Source organism: Capricornis sumatraensis, chromosome 14 (assembly GCF_032405125.1).
Source record: "Capricornis sumatraensis isolate serow.1 chromosome 14, serow.2, whole genome shotgun sequence".
NCBI classification, from domain to species: Eukaryota; Metazoa; Chordata; class Mammalia; order Artiodactyla; family Bovidae; genus Capricornis; species Capricornis sumatraensis.
In genome coordinates this window covers 45,642,588-45,665,001 of record NC_091082.1, presented here as the reverse complement: position 1 = coordinate 45,665,001, position 22,414 = coordinate 45,642,588, and the positions used below count along the sequence as shown (strand labels likewise).

Below are 22,414 nucleotides of genomic sequence, written 5' to 3'. Positions count from 1 at the left end.
AATTCAGGCTAATTTCATAATGGGGAATTTAAAAGAAATTTCCAAATGCATTTATGGCATTTCTTTCAAGGAACTGATTTCAAACAGAAAGAATATTTAGGTAAGGTTTTTGCTTTAATTAGAGAGGGATCAAATTTGAAACTATCTGCATTTCACTAATGTTGCATTTCACATCAGGAACTCAGCATCAACTGGGAGATAATCTCTTACACTTAGTTTAAAACCTCTCTTTAAACTCTTAATTAACCTTAACAATAAAAAGGTAAACAGAAGCATAGTAAGTGGTTTGTAAATACTTCTTCCTCTGCTGCAATTGACCAGAGAAAATAGAGCCTTGACCTGGTTTCTAAGAGTACACAGGCTTAGGTTCAAATGGACACTTCAGACTGATGATGATGCATTAGGCACAAGTATTTCAGCTTCCCTCTGGCATTCGCCTGTTTTCTTTCTGAACAGCATAATCGATGAAAGTTCAAAGCTTTTCCAAGCAATTGAAATAATATTATGTTATTTGCTTCCTTCATATTTTTCACCTTTTAAATATAAAAATTTTAGTGAAAATTATACACTGCTTTCATATATATATTTTTTAAACCCACACAAACTAACCCCCAAAGAACTTCAAATAAGTTGATAAGAACTAGCAATGGAACAGGAAAGCATCTTGGATCACAAGACATTCCCGCCTCTTAATAAAGAACTATGGCCATTAGAGTGATCTGAATGATCTTGGGTTTTCTCCTTTCTCTCTCTGTCCCTCTCCTTCTTTTCCCCCCTTCCTTACTTCTTTTCATTCCACATCAGTTTTATTGTCAAGTTTGCCTTTGGTCCTACACTTAGAGCCTTACGTGTTAAATTCCTACTTGAGCATAATCGAACCGGTCTGTCCAATTTGGAAATGGAATAAAGTTTTGTTCCAGAATGATTGCAAGAGGGACTCTGGGCATAGCTTAACGATTTTTTCTTTTAGATTCTTCCCCATCTTTGAAACCTTTGCAAGAGTTCCTGAGTCCAAGAGGAGACTGCTGTTGGCCTGCCCCTCTCTCTTCTGCCCCAGACCCTGCTCCTGGGGCAACTAGTGATCTCCTGTGAAAATCTGGGGATGTCAGCAAGTTGAATGTCTCTGAAGAGGTTAACCCAGTAAGAAATGTCAGCCAGCTGCACAAGCAGCTTTGAATGTGACCAACCGCTGAGAAATGTGTGGAGGTGGAGCAAGGGAGAGTGGGCCAGTCATTCACCTGTACGGAGAGGCCGTCCCCCAGGAGAGATAATCAGTGGGTCTTGGAGCAGGACGAGGTACGATGGGCTGCTCCACAGCAGTCACGTCTCCTGAGTAGGATTTGAGGAGGGAAGCATTTTTATTGGCCAGCATGGCTCTCTCATTCCTGCGGAATTTGGCTCTTCGGTTCTGAAACCACACCTGGAAGATTGTCAGAAGGAGACAAGGGCATGAGGAGGGAGAGGAAAAACAAAGGAGAGGTTCCATGAATAAACTCCTGGTTGATTTTTACCGTACAATACCTTCCCAAGGAAGATATAGGCTAAGCATGGAATTCTTCCTAGAACAACAGAAAGCATGCCATAATCCTTCCCCAGTGGGCCATGTTCCAGGGCTATTAAGAACAAAGACTAAGAGGTGCTTCCAGTGATCAAGCCACCAGATATGGGATCCATGACGAACCCATTTGACAGCAGATTGTGGATTATAATTCCTCTCGGAATTATAAAAGAAAAATCTCACCCAGACTTCTGCCACAGGTATAATGACATTTTTAAAGTTTCTTCAAAGTTCTTCAAAGGGCAGAAACATCATCTGCTTTTATGATACTTATTGGATATTTAAAGAAAATCTCCCATCTTCCCAGAAGTAGACCCTGCGTTAAGGATTTCAGAAGCAAATAGTTTATCTGGGAGGTGAAAGAAACAACCACAGAAGAGGGAGGAAGTAACAGAAGAAACGCAGCTGCTAACTGGTGTGCTACTGAACCAGCTCTGTCTGTGGGAGCTTAATCCTTGAGGGACCCTAAGGATAACACAGGGCACACACCTCCCACTGAAGGGATGAAAGAGTTGTGGATTCATACATTGACTCCAGTCAGTCACTGATTATTAATGTTCCAACACTTCTGGCATGTCTCCTGAAGTTCTAGAAAGAAACTTGTGAACCAGAAATTCAGATACTGAAAGTTGGAATCTGGTTCAGGAGTATATTTAATTTCAGGCTTCCAAGGAAATGGGCAGCATTGATACCACTGACGACAGCTAATAAAAACTCTACCATTTATTAAGTGCTACTAGGACTAGGAATTTATACAAACATGTTACCTGCATTTTTCATAGTTATGACAATTCCCCAAGTAGGTGTTATTATTTCTATTTCAGAGTTGAGAAAACCATCTCAATGAGATGGACTCTGTTGAAGTTCACAGAAGTAATAAATGGCTGAGTTTTTGAGCTCAAGAACATCTGACTTATGATCTTACAACTCTTCTGTACTGCTGTGAAATTTTATTCCTTCATTTACTCATTCACAGTCTTTGTGGAGACTGCATTCTAGTTCCTGGCCTCAATACTGGGAAGGGGAGATGAGACTTACTCTCTGCTCATAAGCAGCTCACAACCTACTAAAAGAAGATAGACATGTAAATTTGAAAGACAGCAGAACAAGAATTTTAGGTACAGTTCTGGAAAGGCATGACAAGGTGTGGGAGAAAGAAATCCTATAGTGTAGAGTAGGAAATTTCACAGCGCTAGCTGGCAACATTCACATAGAATACCATATGATTGGTGCCCCATGGAAGGCCAGGGCGCAAATCAGCAGAGGAAGAATCTTTTCTGGCTTCAGCTCTTTTCTTTCTAAGGTGTCCTTCACATTCCTATTAGAGTTATCATTTTAAATGCAAATATAATTATATTAGTGCTTCTCTTTAGCTTTCTATCATCCACTGACTCTCTGTCACCCATAGAATAAAATCAAAATGTTTTATCAAACACATCAAAGATAATATCTTATCTTTATTCTAGAACAAAGACTGTTCAAGAATTAGCTCATTGTCCATTGATTCAGCCACATTCTGGATCACTTGGTCCTCATGCACTGGTGCTTCATCATTTCAGATCTTACTCTGGAGTTAAGACTCCCAAATGTATTTGGCTATTTTCCCACCTATATGTATTCACACTGAATGTTCTCTCTGTCAGCAGTATTCTCCCCTTTTATCCAGGTATCAAAGACACGTTTGTTTTTTTTTAAAGATTTAACTTGAACATCACCTTCTTTGTGAAATGTTAGTGTGGAAGGAATGTGATTTTAAAATCTAACAGAGTTAATGAAAAATACTGGCTCCATGACTTAAAGATTTGTCCTTGGATAGTTATATATGTCTCTGATCCTTTGTCTCACAATCAAATAAAGATGATAATACCAACTCACAGGTTATTGTGAGATTTGGCATAGAGTGACTACTCAATGTTCACGTATTCTCTTTTTCCCCAGGCAGATTTAATCATTCCTTCCTCTGATCTATCACTAGTTCTTGAACATTCCTTTAGTGTAGGAATCATCTTATGCTCTGATAACGGTATGATCTGCACATTTGTCTTCTCGGCTCCCAGTCTGGAACATCTTTGAGGAAAGAGCCAGTGTATTATTTATCCCCAGCAAACCCAAACCAGTTCCAAGAGAGTAACAGATGCTTGATAAATATTTGAAAGGAAAAAAAAGACAGGGAAACAATGAGATTGCCATGATGATAAGATATGGCTTCTATCCAAGAGAATTCACAGTCTAGCTGGGGAAGTTGGCCTGTGTACAACTCAATATAATACATGTCACATTGTGATAAAGGTCATAAATATAAAGAAGGCCAGATTCAGAGGCAGTGGTTCAGACTGGTAAAGGGTAAGTCTTCACAAAGGGAGAATTCTGTCCTGCTTACATGGGAAATGTTCACAATTCTAAAAGACTTTAGAACATAGTAGAATGGAAAAGGAAGAAGATAAAATAGTTTCAAATATAAGAAAGTCATTTGCTTATTGTGATGGGACCAATTTAGCTCCCTAATCCAAAATTGCTCTTTCACCTTTTTTTGTTAATTCCCAGCATTGCCCTGTTCAGGTTCCCTTGTTTAAAATTCAAATCGCCATGGCAAAAGTGGTACTTTTAGGCATTGTGAGTTATTGACCTAAAATTATTTATTATGCCACTGTAGGCCAAGCCTGGGGCATAAAAAAAATATGGGTTTTGAAGGAGAGAAGAAAGGATTTAAGAGTAGAAACAGGGAATGTGTTTGGAGATCCGTGGTGTGCAGCATGGGGGAAGAGGATGTGGGAAGGCAGACCTCAGAATTGTGCTGTGGACCGCAGGATGGAGAGAGCAGAACTTAGCTTGTGCCTGTGGACCACTCTCACCTGAGCCCTGAGACTCCCACATAGTGACAACAGCATCCTCACATCTGCCTTTTCCTAACCTATCCTTGGGGGTACCACAGTGCCCAGGCAACTTACCCTTTTTGTCAAAGACATTTTTTTTCTCCTGGAGAGGACTTCTAGGTGAAATCCTCATTTCACAGGGACAATGCTTGCACACTGTCTTCAGGCTGAGGCAACCTCTCAGACCCTCTCCCTCAACTCAACAAATATCTCTCACAAGATAGGGTTCTGCATACAGTTCCTAGCCTCCACACCCTCCCACACCCTAGCCCAAGTCCCCCATCAAGAGAGTTATCATTTGCAGAAAGAAATCCTTCAAGCCCAGGGCCTACCCTGGTGACTCAGGGATGAAGATTCCACCTGCCAAAGTAGGAGACACGGGTTTGATCTGTGGTCCAGGAAGATCCTACATGCTGCAGAGCAACTAAGCCCATGCACCACAACTATTGAATCTGTACTCTAGAGCCCATGCTCCCCAACAAGAAAAGCCACCGCAACGAAAACCCATGCACTGCTATGGAGAGCAGGCCCCACTCTCTGCAACTAGAGAAAAGCCTGCACAGCAATGAAGACCCAGCAGAACCAAAAGTAAATAAATTTTTTAAAAGGTATTTTTCAAAAAGAAATTCTTCAATCTCAGACTGAACACAGATTTACAAACAATAATTTATTAGGGAAGACAAGCCTACCTCTAGCAATATGGAAGATAACCAAATCTGGACTCTGAGCAGATATAGCAAAGCACTGCTTGAAAAAGCATGTAGCCAGAGGACTTGTATTTATGTATTTATTTAAAATCTACTGTAATGCTTAAAAACATGAACTCTATATCTGCATATGTGTCTTCGGATTCTAGTTCAGCCCCTTCCTAGCTGTGTCACGTTATACACATCCTTTAACCTCTGAGTCTCAGTTTCCGTATCTGTCGGATGAATAATATTATCCACCTCACTGAATTGGGGTGAGGATTAGACAGATTAGCTATGTAACTAAGGACACTGGTTGGCATATAAGGGCTCAACTCGTATTAGTTATTATTATCATCATTATCATTCCTAATCACAGATTGTATTATTTCTAGATGCCTGGCTTGTAGTTGATGAGTCATGGCATTAATATTTGAAAGAATTACTATTCTCTCTTCAGCTTGTTTTATATACACTTACCCTTCTTCACTTCACAGAAACACAAAATCACGTACTTAAATGTGCTCTTAATGCAATTTCTAAGTTCAAGGTCTTTGATGTGTTCATTCCCCACTGCCATCCATGTCCATCACTATAAATATGTTTCTTGAAGATTCGGACATTCCCAAAGTCTGGGGAGGAAAACTGAGGTGGGGGTCAGAGAGTTCATCTCTTTGACCACCTGACTGCTCAAGTTGAAGGCTGGGGCAAGGTGGTGGGGAAGGTGCGGAGTCAAATGCTCTGATGGACAATGTTTATAACATGAATCTGGAAGGGTGGGAAACAGTGAGAGGAGCGAGACCACTAGCAAGCCATATTCTGCCGTACTGAAAGGCCTTCACTTTGATTTTTTTAAATATGCTTCTGCCAAAAGAAACACAATCAGAAACTGATTCTGTCCTCACGCTGCCCATGTATAATCCTTTACTATCAGCCCTGGTCTGAAATCTACAAGTGGTGTTCTTCCACAGTCTTCAGAGATGTGCCTTTGAGGGGGGAGCACTCTGATTACCTGCACTCTGGCCTCAGTGAGGTTCACCCGGCGGGCGAGGTCTTCTCGCACAAACGCATCTGGGTAGTGTGTCCGCTCAAAGACACGCTCCAAAGCCTGCAGCTGACTGCTGTTGAAGGTCGTCCTGTTCCGCCGCTGCTTTCTCTTCTTCTTTTCCTCTGAGTTCAGTTGATCATCTGGAATACAAGAAATTGATGATAAAGGAGCTAAAGTCATGTCAGAGGTCTGGTTTATGCCTCTTCACTGTACATCTACAGTGAAACTGTCTCCTTGGCTCCCATGCTCATCAAAGTGCTAGGGCCAAATGCCACTTTCCAGGGGCAAATACAGGTTTTGGTGCCGTCGAGTTCATACGCCAAGAACCCACCACAGTTTTGATGTTTGTTTGTTGCTTCTAAATCTTCAACCAGACCTGAACTGTCAGAGAGATCTTTTCATATGCTCCCTGAAGCCTGTTTTGTGAAAGAGGGCAAAAGAAATATTTCACTCCTCTCTATATTCTCTGCATATCTCCAGAGATGTGGAAAGGAGAAGAGATTGCTTTGGACTTCATTTGTCTTAGGTAATGCTGTGTTCATTCACAATTTCATAACCAAGGAGCTGAACAATTCCCTGGTTATGTCACCTCCACAAACCCACATCACCACAAATGCAGTTATAAAGGAAAAGCCATATTCAAACAGATAAGAAGGATTTCAGTTTTTCCCATGCATCTTCCTGGAAAAAGCAAATAATCCCTCACTGTGTTTGTTCAAGTCTCCATGCTGTTGCTGAGTTAGGCGTCAAGGGCATCAGCTTAGATCAGGGCTAGTGCTACGACACCTACCCACCCCAGCTGATGCTGACCTCGAACTCACTAAGAACTCAAGAATAGTCCTGAAAGACCCCTGAACCAGTTTCACCCCAAATTTGAGTTCTAGGGCTTTGAAGTCTTAGGAACCTTTGGAGAATCACGTCCTCAAGTTTTTAGCCATCAAGATTCCTCCTTGATTTTCTCAGAGTTCCCCCAGAGGCACCATGGCCGGTTGGTCCAGCCGGCCCCGGGCTGTGAGAGAGTAGTGTGATCCTGTCCTGCTGCCCTCCCTCGGTCCAGCAGGAGCGATGGATTTGTGGGGCTGAGCAGGATACCAGCTGTGCTAACATCACTGTCTTAGCCCTTACCCTCATACCCAAGGCACCGCTGAGCCCCTGCAGTACTCAGAGATTTACAGCTCGAGTTGCTCAGGCCCAAGTCACATGCTCGGCCTGATGAACCAGACTCACACTTCACACTCGCTTTTCCCACTCACCCCGAAGGAAAATACAAGGAGTGAAAGTGAGGATGGAGGGAAAGAGCATGTGGCTACTTGTTCCACATTCAATGGAAGTAGCTCTCAAGTCACTTTTCTTCAACATGTAAATTCTCCTGAGGGCTTCCCAGGTGGCACAGTGATAAAGAACCCACCTGCCAATATAGGAGACATGGGCTCGATCCCTGGGTTGGGAAGACTTCCTAGAGAAGGACATGGCAATCCACTCCAGTATTCCTGCCTGGGAAATTCCATGGACAGAGGTGCCTGGAGGGCTAGAGTCCACAGGGTCACAAAGACTCTGACATGACCGAGCCACTGAACAACAGAAGTCTCCTGACCCTGTGTAACTATGAACACACAAAACACTCAAGCAAACTGCTAGCGTGAATCCTGATGTCCCAGGAGGAATGATCCACACCTGAGCTATATAGTGTTATTACTGTAGACTGGGGGCATGTTCCAGAGTTGGGTGGGGATTCGAAGTGCAGCTTAAATCTAGGAACTCCAAGCCCAGATCTCTCAGTGCCTGCCTGAGGCTTCCAAGACATCTGATGAGAGACCACCTTCTTCACGAGTGCTGCTTCACCAGTGATGCCCTTGGAGCTCAGAACAGAGACTGCTTGTTCCCTCCTGAGAGGTAAAGCACTCGTATACAGTACATGCTTGCTGAATTTGTGTCCGGGGAAAACGTGAAACTTTCCCTGTCTTGAGGAAACTGTTTCTGTAGGGAAGAAACCGTATGATCTCAACCCCATTCCCCCATTCAGTGTCTAAGAAGCTGCTGACATTCATTCTTTCATCTTTATGGTTGTCTTCAGAATCGACCACCTCTCTGGTTCTTTCCATTGTGGTGTCTCAACCAGGAGCCCTGCTTCGAAGGCACTTCTGTGACACTCTCAATAAGAAAGAAGGTCAGATCAGTGGCATCTTGAGAATGAAGCCAGTTTGATTATCAGGATTTCTGGGAGTGAATGAACAACAGCAACAGCAATCAAAGCCTGGAAGATTTCAACACCACCCTTGATCTTACCACCATTTAGCTATTAGAAAAATTACTTTACAACAATGTCAACACTACAATTCAAACACCTAGGATCATGCATCTTTCGCTTGTTGCCTTGCATTTGTATTCTCCTTCATGTTTGAATATATGGAGGCATTCCTGTTGCTTCCATTCTCTTTCCAGATCTTTCTGTTTACAGTTCTACATGTCTTGAGCTTCAGGTTTCTCTCTCTCTCGGTCATTCATGCCTTTATGACAGCACCACACCTGCGTTTCATGTTCCTGTTAAACAGAAGTCTGAAAAAATCTCTAACTTCCATACCAATCCCAGACTGAGACCAATTAGACAGACCCTGGGCCATTTTAATCATATAAAGGAAATTCCTTATTAACCCAATCCCATGATTTGCTTTCTTTCCTCAGAGGAACTGTTTTCACAGGTATAACCACAAATTCTAAATCATTTATGCTGTTTGGGAAGCCCATTTCTTCTTGTACTGCCAAACTGTGATGGAGAACAAGAAGGTTTTATGTTTTGTTCTTAGTGTACAACCTGCTACAGAATCTCTCAGTCATTCTTTGAAATCTTCCACTGTTCACTCAAATTCCACTGACTGTCCACCATAAACCACCAACTCCCCTGATGTGGGGGTAAGGGAAATGGAGAATTATAGTTTATGACAGAGAATAAATAGCTGTGATGACCTGAAAGGATTCCAGCAGAAGTTTCCCAGTGAATGTCCTTGTTGTTTTTAACAAATGAAAACACCAGTCCAGATCATGTTGAAGGTGAGAAAAGACACACGAATGACAGGGGTCCAAGGAGTGTGGCTCTGGTAAACATCCTTCAGAGCACAAGTGTAATATAATAGGAAGAGACAGTGAGGGAGCAGCAGACGGCTCAAGTGGCAGCCCTGGGCTTGTCTGTCTTTGCTCACTAATCACAAACTACGAGCTCCCTGTTTTCCCCCAGGAGCACAGAACAGGATCCAGTACAGTCTCATCAGCGGCATGAAAGGAAATGTGGGCAAAATAGAGCACATTTACAAATGGGAGACATCTGAAACACCTGTGACAAAGACTTAGACTATAAACTCTGGTTGAATATAGGGGAGAGAAACTAGTATATTTTTATTATTGCTGGAATATTATCTTTCTTGTAAAAACAGCTACAATAAAAGATCAATTCAGAAGGATGCTGTTCAAGGATACTGACAGCCAACTGGACATCAGGAAATGGCTAATTCTTTGGAATTCTAGAAGGGGCTTCCCTGGTGGCTCATATGGTAAAGAGCCTGCCTGCAGTGCGGGAAACTAGGGTTCAATCCCTGGATTGGGAAGATCCCCCGGAGAAGGAACTGGTAACCCACTCCAGTATTCTTGCCTGGAAAATCCCATGGACAGAGGAACCTGGCAGGCTATAGTCCATGAGTCAGACATGACTGAGCGACTTCACGCACTTGGAATTCTGGAACGGGTAGGATTCACCAAAGTGCAGAATAACCGCAGGGTGGTGGTTGTTGTTGAGTCACTCAGTTGCGTCCGACTCTGTCATGACCCCATGGACTATAGCCCACGAGGCTCCTCTGTCCATAGGTTTTCACAGGCAAGAATGCTGGAATGGGTTACCATTTCCTTTCCCAGGGGATCTTCCCGACCCTGGGATCAAACTTGTGTCTCCTGCATTGACAGACAGATTGTTTACCACTGGGCCACCAGGGTACATGGATACATATTTATCAAAATTATGTTTCAAATCCAAGGTGTTTACAGATTTTATGGAAGATTATGTTATGATTGTGTAAATTTCAAGAATGTAGTTATTGTCATGCTTTCTAACAAAAACAAGCAAAAAAAAATAAGATCACCTGTTTATCTTAATAACAGGTGAATTTTCACTTGATTCATGAGTCATAAAATATTGGCACCACATAAAACCAGAGAAATTATGTGATTCAACCCTCTCATTTTATAGAGGAGGTCAATGAGGTCTAGAAGAATGATGTGATTTGCCTCAAATCACAATACAAGCTGAAACTGAGCCAGAGCTAGAAGCCAGGACTTCTTTTTTTTTTTTTAATGTATAGTTGATTTACAATGTTGTGTTATTTTCAGGCATACCACAAAGCGATTCAGATATATATATCTGAATTTTCTCTCTATATATTATTTTATATATAGTAGTATTTTATATAATATTATACATATAATATTGCATATGTGTGACATAACATTTTATATATTACATAGTATCTTATATATGCAATATATAGTATATATACAATATGTATAAAAAATATACACATAATTTTTCAGATTCTTTTCCCTTATAGGTTATTACAAAATATGAGTATCATTTCCTGTGCTATGCAGTGGGTCCTTGTAGGTTATCCATTCTATATATAGTAGTGTGGAACCCAGGACTTCTATTTCCACCTTACTTTTAAGTGCAAATGACAATAGACGCCCCACACAGGAGTGAGACAATTAAGTCAGAGATATAAGTAAAAAAACACTACCCTGGGAAAACTCTGTATGGGAAAAAGGTTTATCCATACTAGCCATATAAAGAGGGTCTCAGGAAGGGGGTCCATGTGTTCTACATGTTATTTCTGCCAGGAAAGCCATTAAAAAAAAATGCAACAATTCTCATCTAGGACAGCTACTTTGATCAAGATGTTCTTGGATTTCCATTTCAAAGGCCTCTGTAAGTCCTTGCTTCACCAGTTAAGTATGTGCAGGGTTACTTGCACACAGTAGTAAACCCTCGTCTTCTATCTTCTCCCCACATTCATATTAGCATTTCTCTTTCTTTCCTTTTAGGACACAGTGCAAAATATGTTTCCTATGACACACTTTAATTCTACCTTATAAAATTTGCTGATACCTCCAGTCCATATTGATTCCTTCATATCTAAATTCCCATACATATTTTAGTGTATAATCAAATATTTTTTAAAAAGTATGATTCATTTCTTTCTATGCAAATGTTTTATCACCTCAATGCACTCAGGTATTTCTATAAAAAAGACATAAGGTCTTTTGATAAATTAAGAGACAATAAAATTTGAAAGAGTATCGTGGTACAGAAATAATTTCAGAAAATTAGAACCTTGGTGATTTGTGTGTGTGTTTGTCACTCAGTCATGACTGACTCTTTGTGACCCCCGTGGACTGTAGTCTGCCAGGTTCTTCTGTCCATGGAATTCTCCAGACAAGAATACTGGAGTGGGTTGCCATTCCCTTCTCCAGGGGATCTTCCCAACCCAGGGATCAAAGCTGGGTCTCCTGTATTGCAGGCAGATTCTTTACTATCTGAGCACCAGGACCCACCCTGGTGATTTACCTAAAGTTTAAGAGGATTAATCATGTCTGAATTCCAATTAGTCTTTTTAACAGCACATAGCAAATACTTAGGTTAACATTATCTTTTTGTCCCTGGATAATTTTACCTGTGCAGGAAAAAAACATTCTTTTACCATGTTTCTTTTTCAAATAGCTTCATCATCAGATTTAGAGATGGGAGAGAGCTATGTGCTTCCGACTCTTCCCTAAATGAAGCAGCTAGTCCTTCATTTTTATTTCCTACAAGATAAGCAGATCTAAGATAATGAATAATTGAAACAGGAGGAAGAGTCTTAAAGAGAATGGAGTTTCCGATGGAATAGGATGTTAGAGTACTTATCAAGCTCCTCTTCAGAAAAGAAAGCTCTAAATTCTAGGGAGGAGACCCTTCAGGCTTTCACAGAGAAGTTAAAGAGAACAATAGCTCTGTTCTTGACTCTAGCTTGAAATTCACTCTGAACTTTACTTGGGACTGCTGGAGTTACACTAAAGGGAGGGGGGAAAAGACAGGGAGGAGTGCCAGCCTCAAGCTTGAGGACCAGACAGCAGACAGTGATCCCTCCTCACTAAGGCTTTGTACTCTCCACTTGGGCTCCAGTTAACTCCCAAAGACCCTGACCCTCTCCCGCTCTGTATCTTGTGGGAGACTTGAGATTCCAAATCGGTAATTTAAAGGTACAGCAAAAACATATTTTAGGGATAAAAATCTGAAGGAAAAAAAAAAAAATGTGTTTCGTATGCCTGAGTCACATCCATTTGAGAAGAAATCTGATGCAAGAAGATAAAACGCCAGCTTCAGTAGCAGAAACCAACCACCACATCAAAGCCTGTCATCTGTCTTTTGGTTGAAAACATGGCAGGCAAGCGGATCTACAGAGGAGCCCGCTGATCATTTTATGGGCATTGAAGAATGTTTTCAAAGGAACTTATATTGCACAACAACTACTTACTTTAATGGGATTTGTGTGGTTCAGGCCCTGTAACCTTTGGAAAATTGAAGGGAAGTGTAATTGTAAAAGCCACTAAAAACTGTTTAGCTTTTGTTGCAAGGCTTATGAAAAGCAGTGAGATACAGCTGTGGCATTCATTTGCGTTTCTTTGGTTACACTAAGCTCCAATTCTAATTAGGACAGCATCCTTTTAATAAGTTCTCCGATAAATGGCACTTAGGTCCTTCACTGGGATGACTGTAGACTGAGTTTAGCACATCCCAGTGACCAAAGCCAAGTTCAGTAGCACATCCAGCTCTCAGCAGCATACCCAGGATCCTCCACCACTGAATGCCAGCAACTGTCAATAGGGACCAGGTGTTTTAGCACAGGAAACTCCACCCCAATGGAGTGGAATGAAACAATACTGCCAATGTTATGTGGCAGCCTGGATGGGAAGCGAGTCTGGGGAAAAATGGATACATGTATATGTATGGCCAAGTCCCTTTGCTGTTCACCTGAAACTATCACAACAACATTAGTCAGCTCTACCTCAATGCCATCTGAGCTACCAGGGAAGCCCCACTGAAGACAGAAAGAGAAGAGAGAGGCAGAGGAGGAGATGGTTGGATGGCATCACCAATGCAATGGAATTAACTTGGGCAAACTCCAGGAGATGGTGGGGGACAGGGAGGCCTGACATGCTGCGGTCCATGCGATCACGGAGAGTCAGGCACGACTTGGCTACTGAACAACAACCAAACCCCAATACAAGATAAAAAGTATTTTTAAAAAAGAGAGTGACCAGGTTTCAGCCAATACAAATGTCCAACTGTACAGCTGTGATTCATCTTATGGTGCATTATCACATCTCAGCTGCCAGAACCTGACCTTTGCATGATGGTCGTTGATGAGTACATTTTTTCCTTTATCATCAACTTGGTATACACGTGGTTTACTTTTAGTCACGTATGAGTCGTAAACCTTAGATTGTAGCATTAAAACACCTTAAATATTTGGAGAGTATACGTTCTTTGCAGAAGAAAATGCTTTAGAAATGTGTGAAATAGCATTATTTTGAATGGGTCTCACCCAAAAGATGGATCAGTGACTGTGTAAAGCTATAGTGGTTCCATGCAGATTCAGGTACAAGTTGAAAGCTCTCTGAGTATAGCCAAGTCTCATTTGAAATAGAAAACACTGGCGAATTACTGCTCTTCACTTCATCTTATATATTTCCTTTTACCTCTGTAGTAAATCCAGTTCCACAGAGTCAGAAATACCAACACAATCCACATCATCTTATCTACTTTAACTGTCTTAAGACATTTCTCTGAAAGGACTCCTGAGCAGAATCTTGAGGATATCTGGTAAAAAGCAAGCCTTCCTATGTGGCTCTGTTGGGACTATGTTGATAATTTCCCCCATGCTGTCACTTCCCAGGTTATTCTGGGTCTATTTTAGGCTGTAATTTCAGAGTACGAAGTTTATGTATTTAATTGAAGCTCTTTCCAATGCTCAGTGAATACAAAGTAGTAATCAGATATAAAATATTCATATAGTAGAACTATTATCTTAGGAGTACACAATAATATTGGCTTGGCCAAAAAGTTCATTCCGATTTTCCCAGCTGATGTTACAGAAAGCATGAACATTTTGGCTAACTCAGTACCTTCTCTTTGATAAAGACATAAAATTCTGGCTTCAGATATGTAAACTACTCCCAATTTCTCTATGGATTAATCACTTATTTACCCATTTTTCAATTCATTTCTGGATGTCAAGAAAAGTGGGAAATGAGAGTGTTTTAATGAGAGCCAACTACACTATAATCGGGAGAGAGCAGCAGGGTAGAGAAGCGAGGTCACTGGCTTGGCAATCAGAATGACCTGTGTTCTCCAATAGGCCCTGCTACTTTATCAGCTGTGTGGACTTGGGTAAGACATTTTACTTCTCTGAGCCTCAATTTTCAAAACAATAAAATGGAAGAAAGACTATGTACTTCCTAGGGTCATTTGAAAATTCAACAAACACGGAGCAGGCAGACAGACTGACACATAGCAGTCAATGTGTAAGTGGTGGATTTCACAGCTACCACGGCTGCTGTGATTTTTCCCTGGAGAGGGACTAGTCAAAGTCACTGCTGTTCTTCCTTTTTTCTTCTGTTTTTTTCTTCTATTCATGGCTTGCTGGTATCTAAGTGCTCACTAAGAGCTCTATCACAGCCTAACTGGGGAGATGGTGAGAAAAACATACAAATATGTTGCTATGGCTTAGTTAGGTTTGATGGGGGAGCATCGTTGAGATCTAGGGAGCATGAAAAATGAGTAAAAACTTCATAAATTAAAAAGAACTGAAGTATGACCATAGACTCAAAATTGCACATGGAAATCATGTGTTGAAGTTAGTCCCGAAAGCCCCATTTGGATCTCTTTGCTTACTGCTAATCAATTTCCTGGCTCTCTAACAAGGCAATTTTCCTTTCTCAATACAAATTTTGAAAAGAAACATTCAGAAAGCAGGCAGATTCCAACACTCAAAGACAGGTAAGCAACCTACTCCTTTAACAAGTCATCTCACTGAAAATGAGTTTAAAAAAAAAAGAAAGAGACAGGAAAAAGGAAGACAGCCAAGAGCTAAACCCAAGCTATGAAAATTCAATGATTCCTCAGGCTGTTTGCCTTGGGTTGACTAATTTGGTTGCCACATGTCTAAAAACACAAAAGTTGGGTCATATTACTCAATATTTATTCAGTGACTTTTTTTTTTTCTAAATGTCTGAGCGCCTTGATGAATTCCAAAGGGATACAAAGAAACCAAGGAAAGCAAAGTTCTGGGAAAGGAGTGAGTTCTGACTGAGATTTTAAAAGCTTTCTAAAATTGCAATATTCCAGGTGTGTGGTCCCCTTGGAAGCATGGGGCATTTGAGTAGGATTACAAACAAAGCTCCAGAGGAGTCATAAGCCACTGCCTTCTTTGGGTAGCATTTTTCCTTTGTAGTAAGGCTTGTTGTCATTTTGTAAAAGACACAACATCAATCTTGACATTAGCTGTAGAAACTGGTGTCTTCATGGGAGGCAACTGCCATGAGTCATTTTTTTTAATGATTCATTTTTGGGGGGTAAAAATTTTTAATGTACTGAAGAAAAATATGGTAAAAAAAAATAGGTTTCTTTAAAAATATATAAAGCTGGAGGCAGGTAGTAATGAAGGAGCTATACATAATTAGATAGTCCACTCAGCTCTTGAAAGGAGAGTACTGGTAGAACAAGACTCTTTTTTTTGGATAAAATAAAAGACAAATATGAGGCATTTGAACACTTAAGAATAGAAGCATGACTTATATTTCCTTATGTTTTCCATCTCAAGTTAAAAGGACAGATGCCTATAGCAGAGAAAGCCACTGAGAACAGAGAACTAGTTTTTCCTTACAATAAAGATGGAGCCAAGGATAATTCCATAACAATGTCTACAGTAAGTGAAGAAGGTTAAAGAGGAAATTAAAGCCCTTCTTAGGTATTACTCTGGTCTCTGACATCAAGCTAATTCAGTTCAGTTCAGTCGCTCAGGCATGTCTGACTCTGCGACCCCATGAACTGCAGCATGCCAGGCATCTCTGTCCATCACCAACTCCCAGAGTCCACCCAACCCATGTCCATTGCATTGGTGATGCCATCCAGTCATCTCATCCTCTGTTGTCCCCTTCTCCTCCTGCCCTCAATCTTTCCCAGCATCAAGGTCTTTTCAGTTGAGTCAGCTCTTCACATCAGGTGGCCAAAGTGTTGGAGTTTCAGCTTCAACATTAGTCCTTCCAATGAACACCCAGGACTGATCTCCTTTAGGATGGACTGGTTGGATCTCCTTGTGGTCCAAGGGACTCTCAAGATTCTTCTCCAGCACCGCAGGTCAAAACCATCAATTCTTCGGCGCTCAGCTTTCTTTATAGTCCAACTCTCACATCTATACATGACCACTGGAAAAACCATAGCCTTGACTAGACGGACCTTTGTTGGCAAAGTAATGTCTCTGCTTTTTAATATGCTGTCTAGATTGATCATAACTTTTCTTCCAAGGAGTAAGCGTCTTTTAATTTCATGGCTGCAATCACCATCTGCAGTGATTTTGGAGCCCAGAAAAATAAAGTCAGCCACTGTTTCCACTGTTTCCCCATCTCTTTCCCATGAAGTGATGGGACCAGATGCCATGATCTTTGTTTTCTGAAAGTTGGACTTTAAGCCAACTTTTTCATTCTCCTCTTTCACTTTCATCAAGAGGCTCTTTAGTTCTTCTTCACTTTCTGCCATAAGGGTGGTGTCATCTGCATATCTGAGGTTGTTGGTATTTCTCCCAGCCATCTTGATTCTAGTTTGTGCTTCTTCCAGTCCAGCGTTTCTCATGATGTACTCTGCCTATAAGTTAAATAAGCAGGGTGACAATATACAGCCTTGATGTACTCCTTTTCCTATTTGGAACCAGTCTGTTGTTCCATGTCCAGTTCTAACTGTTGCTTCCTGACCTGCATACAGGTTTCTCAAGAGGCAGGTGAGGTGGTCTGGTATCCCCATCTCTTTCAGAATTTTCCACAGTTTATTGTGACCCACACAGTCAAAGACATTGGCATAGTCAATAAACCAGAAATAGATGGTTTTCTGCAACTCTCTTGCTTTTTTGATGATCCACTAGATGTTGGCAACTTGATCTCTGGTTCCTCTGCTTTTTCTAAAACCAGCTTGAACATCTGGAAGTTCACAGTTCAAAGATTGCTAAAGCCTGGCTTGGGGAATCTTGAGCATTACTTTGCCAGCATGTGAGATGAGTGCAATTGTGCGGTAGTTTGAGCATTCTTTGGCATTGCCTTTCTTTGGGAACTGACCTTTTCCAGTCCTGTGGCCACTTCTGAGTTTTCCAAATTTGTTGGCATATTGAGTGCAGCACTTTCACAAGACCGTCTTTCAGGATTTGAAATAGCTCAACTGGAATTCCATCACCTCCACTTAGCTTTGTTCATAGTGATGCTTCCTAAGGCCCACTTGACTTCACATTCCAAGATGTCTGGCTCTAGGTGAGTGATCACACCATTGTAATTATTTGAGTTGTGAAGGTCATTTTTGTACAGGTCTTCTGTGTATTCTTGCCACCTCTTATTAATATCTTCTGCTTCTGTTAGGTCCCTACCATATCTGTCCTCTATTGAACTAATATAAAGACTAAAGTTTGCCAAAATGGTTAACATGAGAAGATTGGTATTTTTAAACAATGTTTAAGAGAAGGGAATTTAAAATTCTCTTTAAAGAATTAAAAAAGCCAAGGTGTAACCAGTGATTTAAAGTCAGACATATTTTGAGAACTGTATCACACTATAACATCTCTAGGTTTCAACATTTTTGTCTGTAAAATGAGTTGTTTTAAGATATAACCAATATATTTTTTAAAATTACAACAACTAGGCATACACATTTCCTCCTATTTTGCTTTGAATTCTGTTATGAAGCAATTGTGGAAATTGACAGTTGGGGCTTTAGGTTAGCAATCAGGAGGCTCAGATCCTAACTCAGTAGGATTACTGACCAAATCTCTGATGTTAGGTTTCAGTGTCCTTACTGGAAAAATTATAGGTTGGACTCGGTAACCAAGATCTCTTTCAAATCCAGCATTGTGGGTTTTTACAATTGCTTTCAAATTATCAGCATCTAGCCCAATAGAAAACTTTTAATAATTGCCTGTTTCAGACAATGACTGAAATGTGTTCTTCTGTTTTGGTTATGCTTTTTGTTTTGCTTTGTTTTGTTCTTATCTTTGTTTCGGAAAATCTTTCACTAGACGATGCAGTGGATGAAGACTGTTCTGTAATTACTCATCCCTGGAGGAAGCTGAGGCGATTGACCTGTTCCTCCATGCTCAGAGTACTCTACAGAGATAGGGCTTCAAGTTGAAATTAACATGAATCTTTATTTTAAAAGAAATTAGTTCACCCATTAAGTATAGTCTAGGGAAAGAGAACATTTAAGAGGTTATTAATAGCTCAGTTGGTAAAGAAGTGAAAGTCACTCAGTCATGTCTGACTCTTGCGACCCCATGGACTCCTCCCAGGCTCCTCTGTCCATGGGATTCTCCAGGCAAGAATACTGGAGTGGGTTGAATCTGCCAGCAATGCAGGAGACCCCGGTTTGATTCCTGGGTCAGGAAGATCCCCTGGAGAAGGGATAGGCTACCACTCCAATATTCTCAGGCTTCCCTTGTGGCTCAGCTGGTAAAGAATCTGCCTGCAATGTGGGAGACCTGGGTTCGATCCCTGGGTTGGAAAGATTCACTGGAGAAGAGAAAGGCTACCCACTCCAATATTCTGGCCTGGAAAATTCCTTGGGGTCGCAAAGAGTCGGACACAACTGAGTGACTTTCACTAAGAAGCAGTTATTTTAACATCAGGTGGTGCCAGTGGTAAAGAATCCACTTGCCAGTGCAGCAGATATGAGAGATGCAGGTTCAGTCTCTGGGTCGGGAAGATCCCCTGGCCATGGCAACTCACTCCAGTACTCTTGCTTGGAGAATCTCATTGACAGAGGAGCCAGGTGGGCTACAGTCCACCTGTATACGTTTGCAAAGAGTCAGATACAACTGAAGCAAGTATTCAAAGGGGGGAAAAAACAGAAATGAGAATAACGCTATTTCTATTGTTCTACTAGTTTTGACCATCTAACCATGGGTTGGGTGACAGCAGACTTACTGAAACACTGTCTATGTCAACCACTTTCGACTAGTCCCCAGATTGGTGCTGCTAACAACATTCACACCTATTCTTGACCTACATACCCTCTCACTATCAACATCTTCATTCATTCAAACAAATATTAAGTATCTACTACACACCAGGCGAGTGGATGCTCTGAGAAATAGAGAGAGATTATACATAGTCCACCTTCAAGGAACTTTATAATTTACTTGGGAAATGAGGCCACAGGCACTTGAAATATAAAGTAATAACAGAGAAAATATAGTCCAGTAGATGCGGTGGCCATCAGAGCCATTAACGAGTGAAGGAGAGCGGAGACACAGAAGTGGGTGGTGAGGAGACACAGTTAGCATGAGCCTCCCTCTGTCATGCGTGAGTTCAGCAACACTTCCTCAGCTGCATTATGACTTGTCCCTCCATCCACCCCATTCCAGCTGGGCAACTGAGGGTGTGACAAACCACACCTTCCTCGTTTTTCATTCATGTTCTTCTTTGATCTCGGGTGTCTTTGCCTAACCACACATCCTAGGCCTTTCCCTGCATCCACTGACCCTTTATATTGGTGTCTTCTCCTCCACGTCTCCGTTAACCTCTCAGCTCTTCACAGAGACCTTCTCTGGTCACAAAGCAGAAGTAACATTGATGTAACTACTGCCCTTCCAACATCTGAATGAACCATCTGCTTTGTAACTTGTGACAATTTGTAATTACTGTTGTTGGTTGGCTCACACACTAGAAATATGAGCTTCAAGGGGGCAGGAACCTTTTCTGACTTTTAACTGTAGTATCCCACCCTCTAGCATTAGTGCCTGATAGACTTTAGGCTCTTTTCTTTGAATGACTGAATGAATATATGTTAACTGTGCTTGGTGAAAATGCTACTCTGTACACCTTGTTGATTCACACTCAGCCATCAAACCTGACAGCCCTTTCAGGGATGAGCTTCTATAAAGTCTTGGCACACAAACTTTCCTGTTATGAAGGGTCACTGCATTCTCTACAAGGCATGTAAATTCCAGAAGCATGTGTTATCTGGAGCGTTCATGTACTTTCTTTGTATATGACTCCCTATCAGTAATTATTTCCCTAGTTAGAAGAAAGCATTGAGGCAGATGAGTATGTAGAACAGAGCTTTATACATCTCAATAGCACTCATTAAATGTTTGACCTTGGTGATGATGACACAGATAGAATTATTGAACATTTTAGTCCTGACCTGATATGGTTATATCTGTTCTAAAAATACATGTTTGGCTTTAGGTTGTATTCTCTTCTAGTTAGTTATTTCTAGTAACTGTGTTTCTGTTCCCTTTCACTGGTGAAGGAGCTTGGGAAAGAGCATGACTAATTCATTCTCCAATATACAAGAACATTACTGTCTGTCAACCACACCTAAACCTTAATTATATGGTGATTTCCTCTCTAGGGATATGTGACTTTTAACTAGTAAGGAAGCTGATGCACTAAGGTCATCTGAGAGAAAAAAAGATTTTGGGCAAAGCACTCAAAAATCCATGAGGGATAATCTTATTCCACTGAATCATGTCCCCTGCTGTTGAACAGCCCTAAAGAGCTCCTTGTTAATAGGTGATTCTGTCTGCCTGGAGTGGAAATCTGTGAGTAATCTCTATGTCACTGTGAGTCATGTCATAGCCAACACTTCCAACTCCCCATCATCTGAGGGTTGGCGAGAAGACTTTATACTGCTCAACTCATAACAGGAAGAAGCCAGGAGAGAGGAAAGGCCTTATAACAAGTTTTATTGATTAAAAAGAAGATAACTAGAAATGGAGGATGACCAAGGGTAAGAACAGTGGCTTTTTAGTCACCACCTAAATCACTCTCTTCCTCGACAGCTGTTTCCAGTATGCCTTCAATACAATACAGCCAATCTTCCTTCCACATCCTTGAGTCTTTTTTAAAGATTTCTCTCCTTGAGGGTTTTTTCTTTTTTTCCCCAGATTTTAAGTTACTGTCAAGAAAGGACTTTATAGCAATATGCTGAACCAAGAACAAAGGCAAACCAGGACAAACTAGAGTTGAATTCCACTACAGAACCATTCTTTAGTCACTGATAGAACTTTCATTTGCTGGCTTTCTTCTTCTTTCCCCTCTATTCTTCTGCAATTCTAATTAAAATGGGGTAGGATTTGACAATGTGGCTAGCTTACCAAAAGGCAGAACCTTTAAAACAAAGTATCTCTGAAATAAAATGGAAGATTTTATGAACTCAGGTGACTCAAACACACACACACACACACACACACACACAAACACCAAAATCATAATATGGATTAGGTATGTAGGGAAAAGAGATTTTGGGGAAAAAAAGTTACGTTTGCATAAATTGGTTAAAGAAAGTGTGCATATGGACGGCAGGTGAGACCGACCTAAATTGCAGCTTTACATTTTCGAAATCTAGCCAAAGACGGAGTTACCTATAAGGAAATCAGGTCCCTTTCTGGCTATTCAGTTGTGATTTGCAGACCCGCTGGTAGTCTTCTTCACTTTATTCTATTTGGTTGTTTTCATACTAAGATTTTCCAGAATTAGTGGTCATACTTCCCTTGAAAACTTCATTAAATTTCTTCCTTTACTAATGATCTGTCAATTTGGAAGTAAAGCTGCTTGGCTGGAGGATTATCATGATTTTCTCTCCTGGACACGTCCGTTTTAGCACCAGCCTCAGGACTTCCCAAAAGCTGAACGGGCACTAACTTTGTTGGCCACTAAGCCTAGGGGGTCACCAAGTGACATAAGTAGAGTTAACCTTTTGACTAGAGAAAGTCTATTTTTATATCAAAGTTTATCTCTAATTAGTCATAGCACCAGATCAGATTTTCACAATAGTGATTTTATAACCTTTCCTAGCAATCCGAAGCTCATGTCTTTTCATAGAATTTTATTATACAGGCAATTTTATATAATTGGCAGGGGTGGGGTGGGGAGGTACTCCAGTGGGTGAAAGTCAGATATCCTGGGTTCC

The 22,414-nt window shown here is 41.0% G+C and overlaps 1 protein-coding gene across 2 annotated transcripts in view; it reads right to left on the bottom strand.

Annotated features, from left to right (window-relative positions):
* PRRX1 (paired related homeobox 1) overlaps nt 1-22,414 on the bottom strand; it is a 74,009-nt gene that overhangs the window by 8,442 nt on the left and 43,153 nt on the right. For both annotated transcript variants that reach the window (XM_068986525.1, XM_068986527.1), the window contains exons 2-3: nt 6,130-6,305; nt 1,239-1,420 (exon numbers count right to left, since the gene is read on the bottom strand). In XM_068986525.1, coding sequence (XP_068842626.1) covers nt 1,239-1,420; nt 6,130-6,305 — 358 coding nt within the window. The remainder of the gene's footprint in view (nt 1-1,238; nt 1,421-6,129; nt 6,306-22,414) is intronic.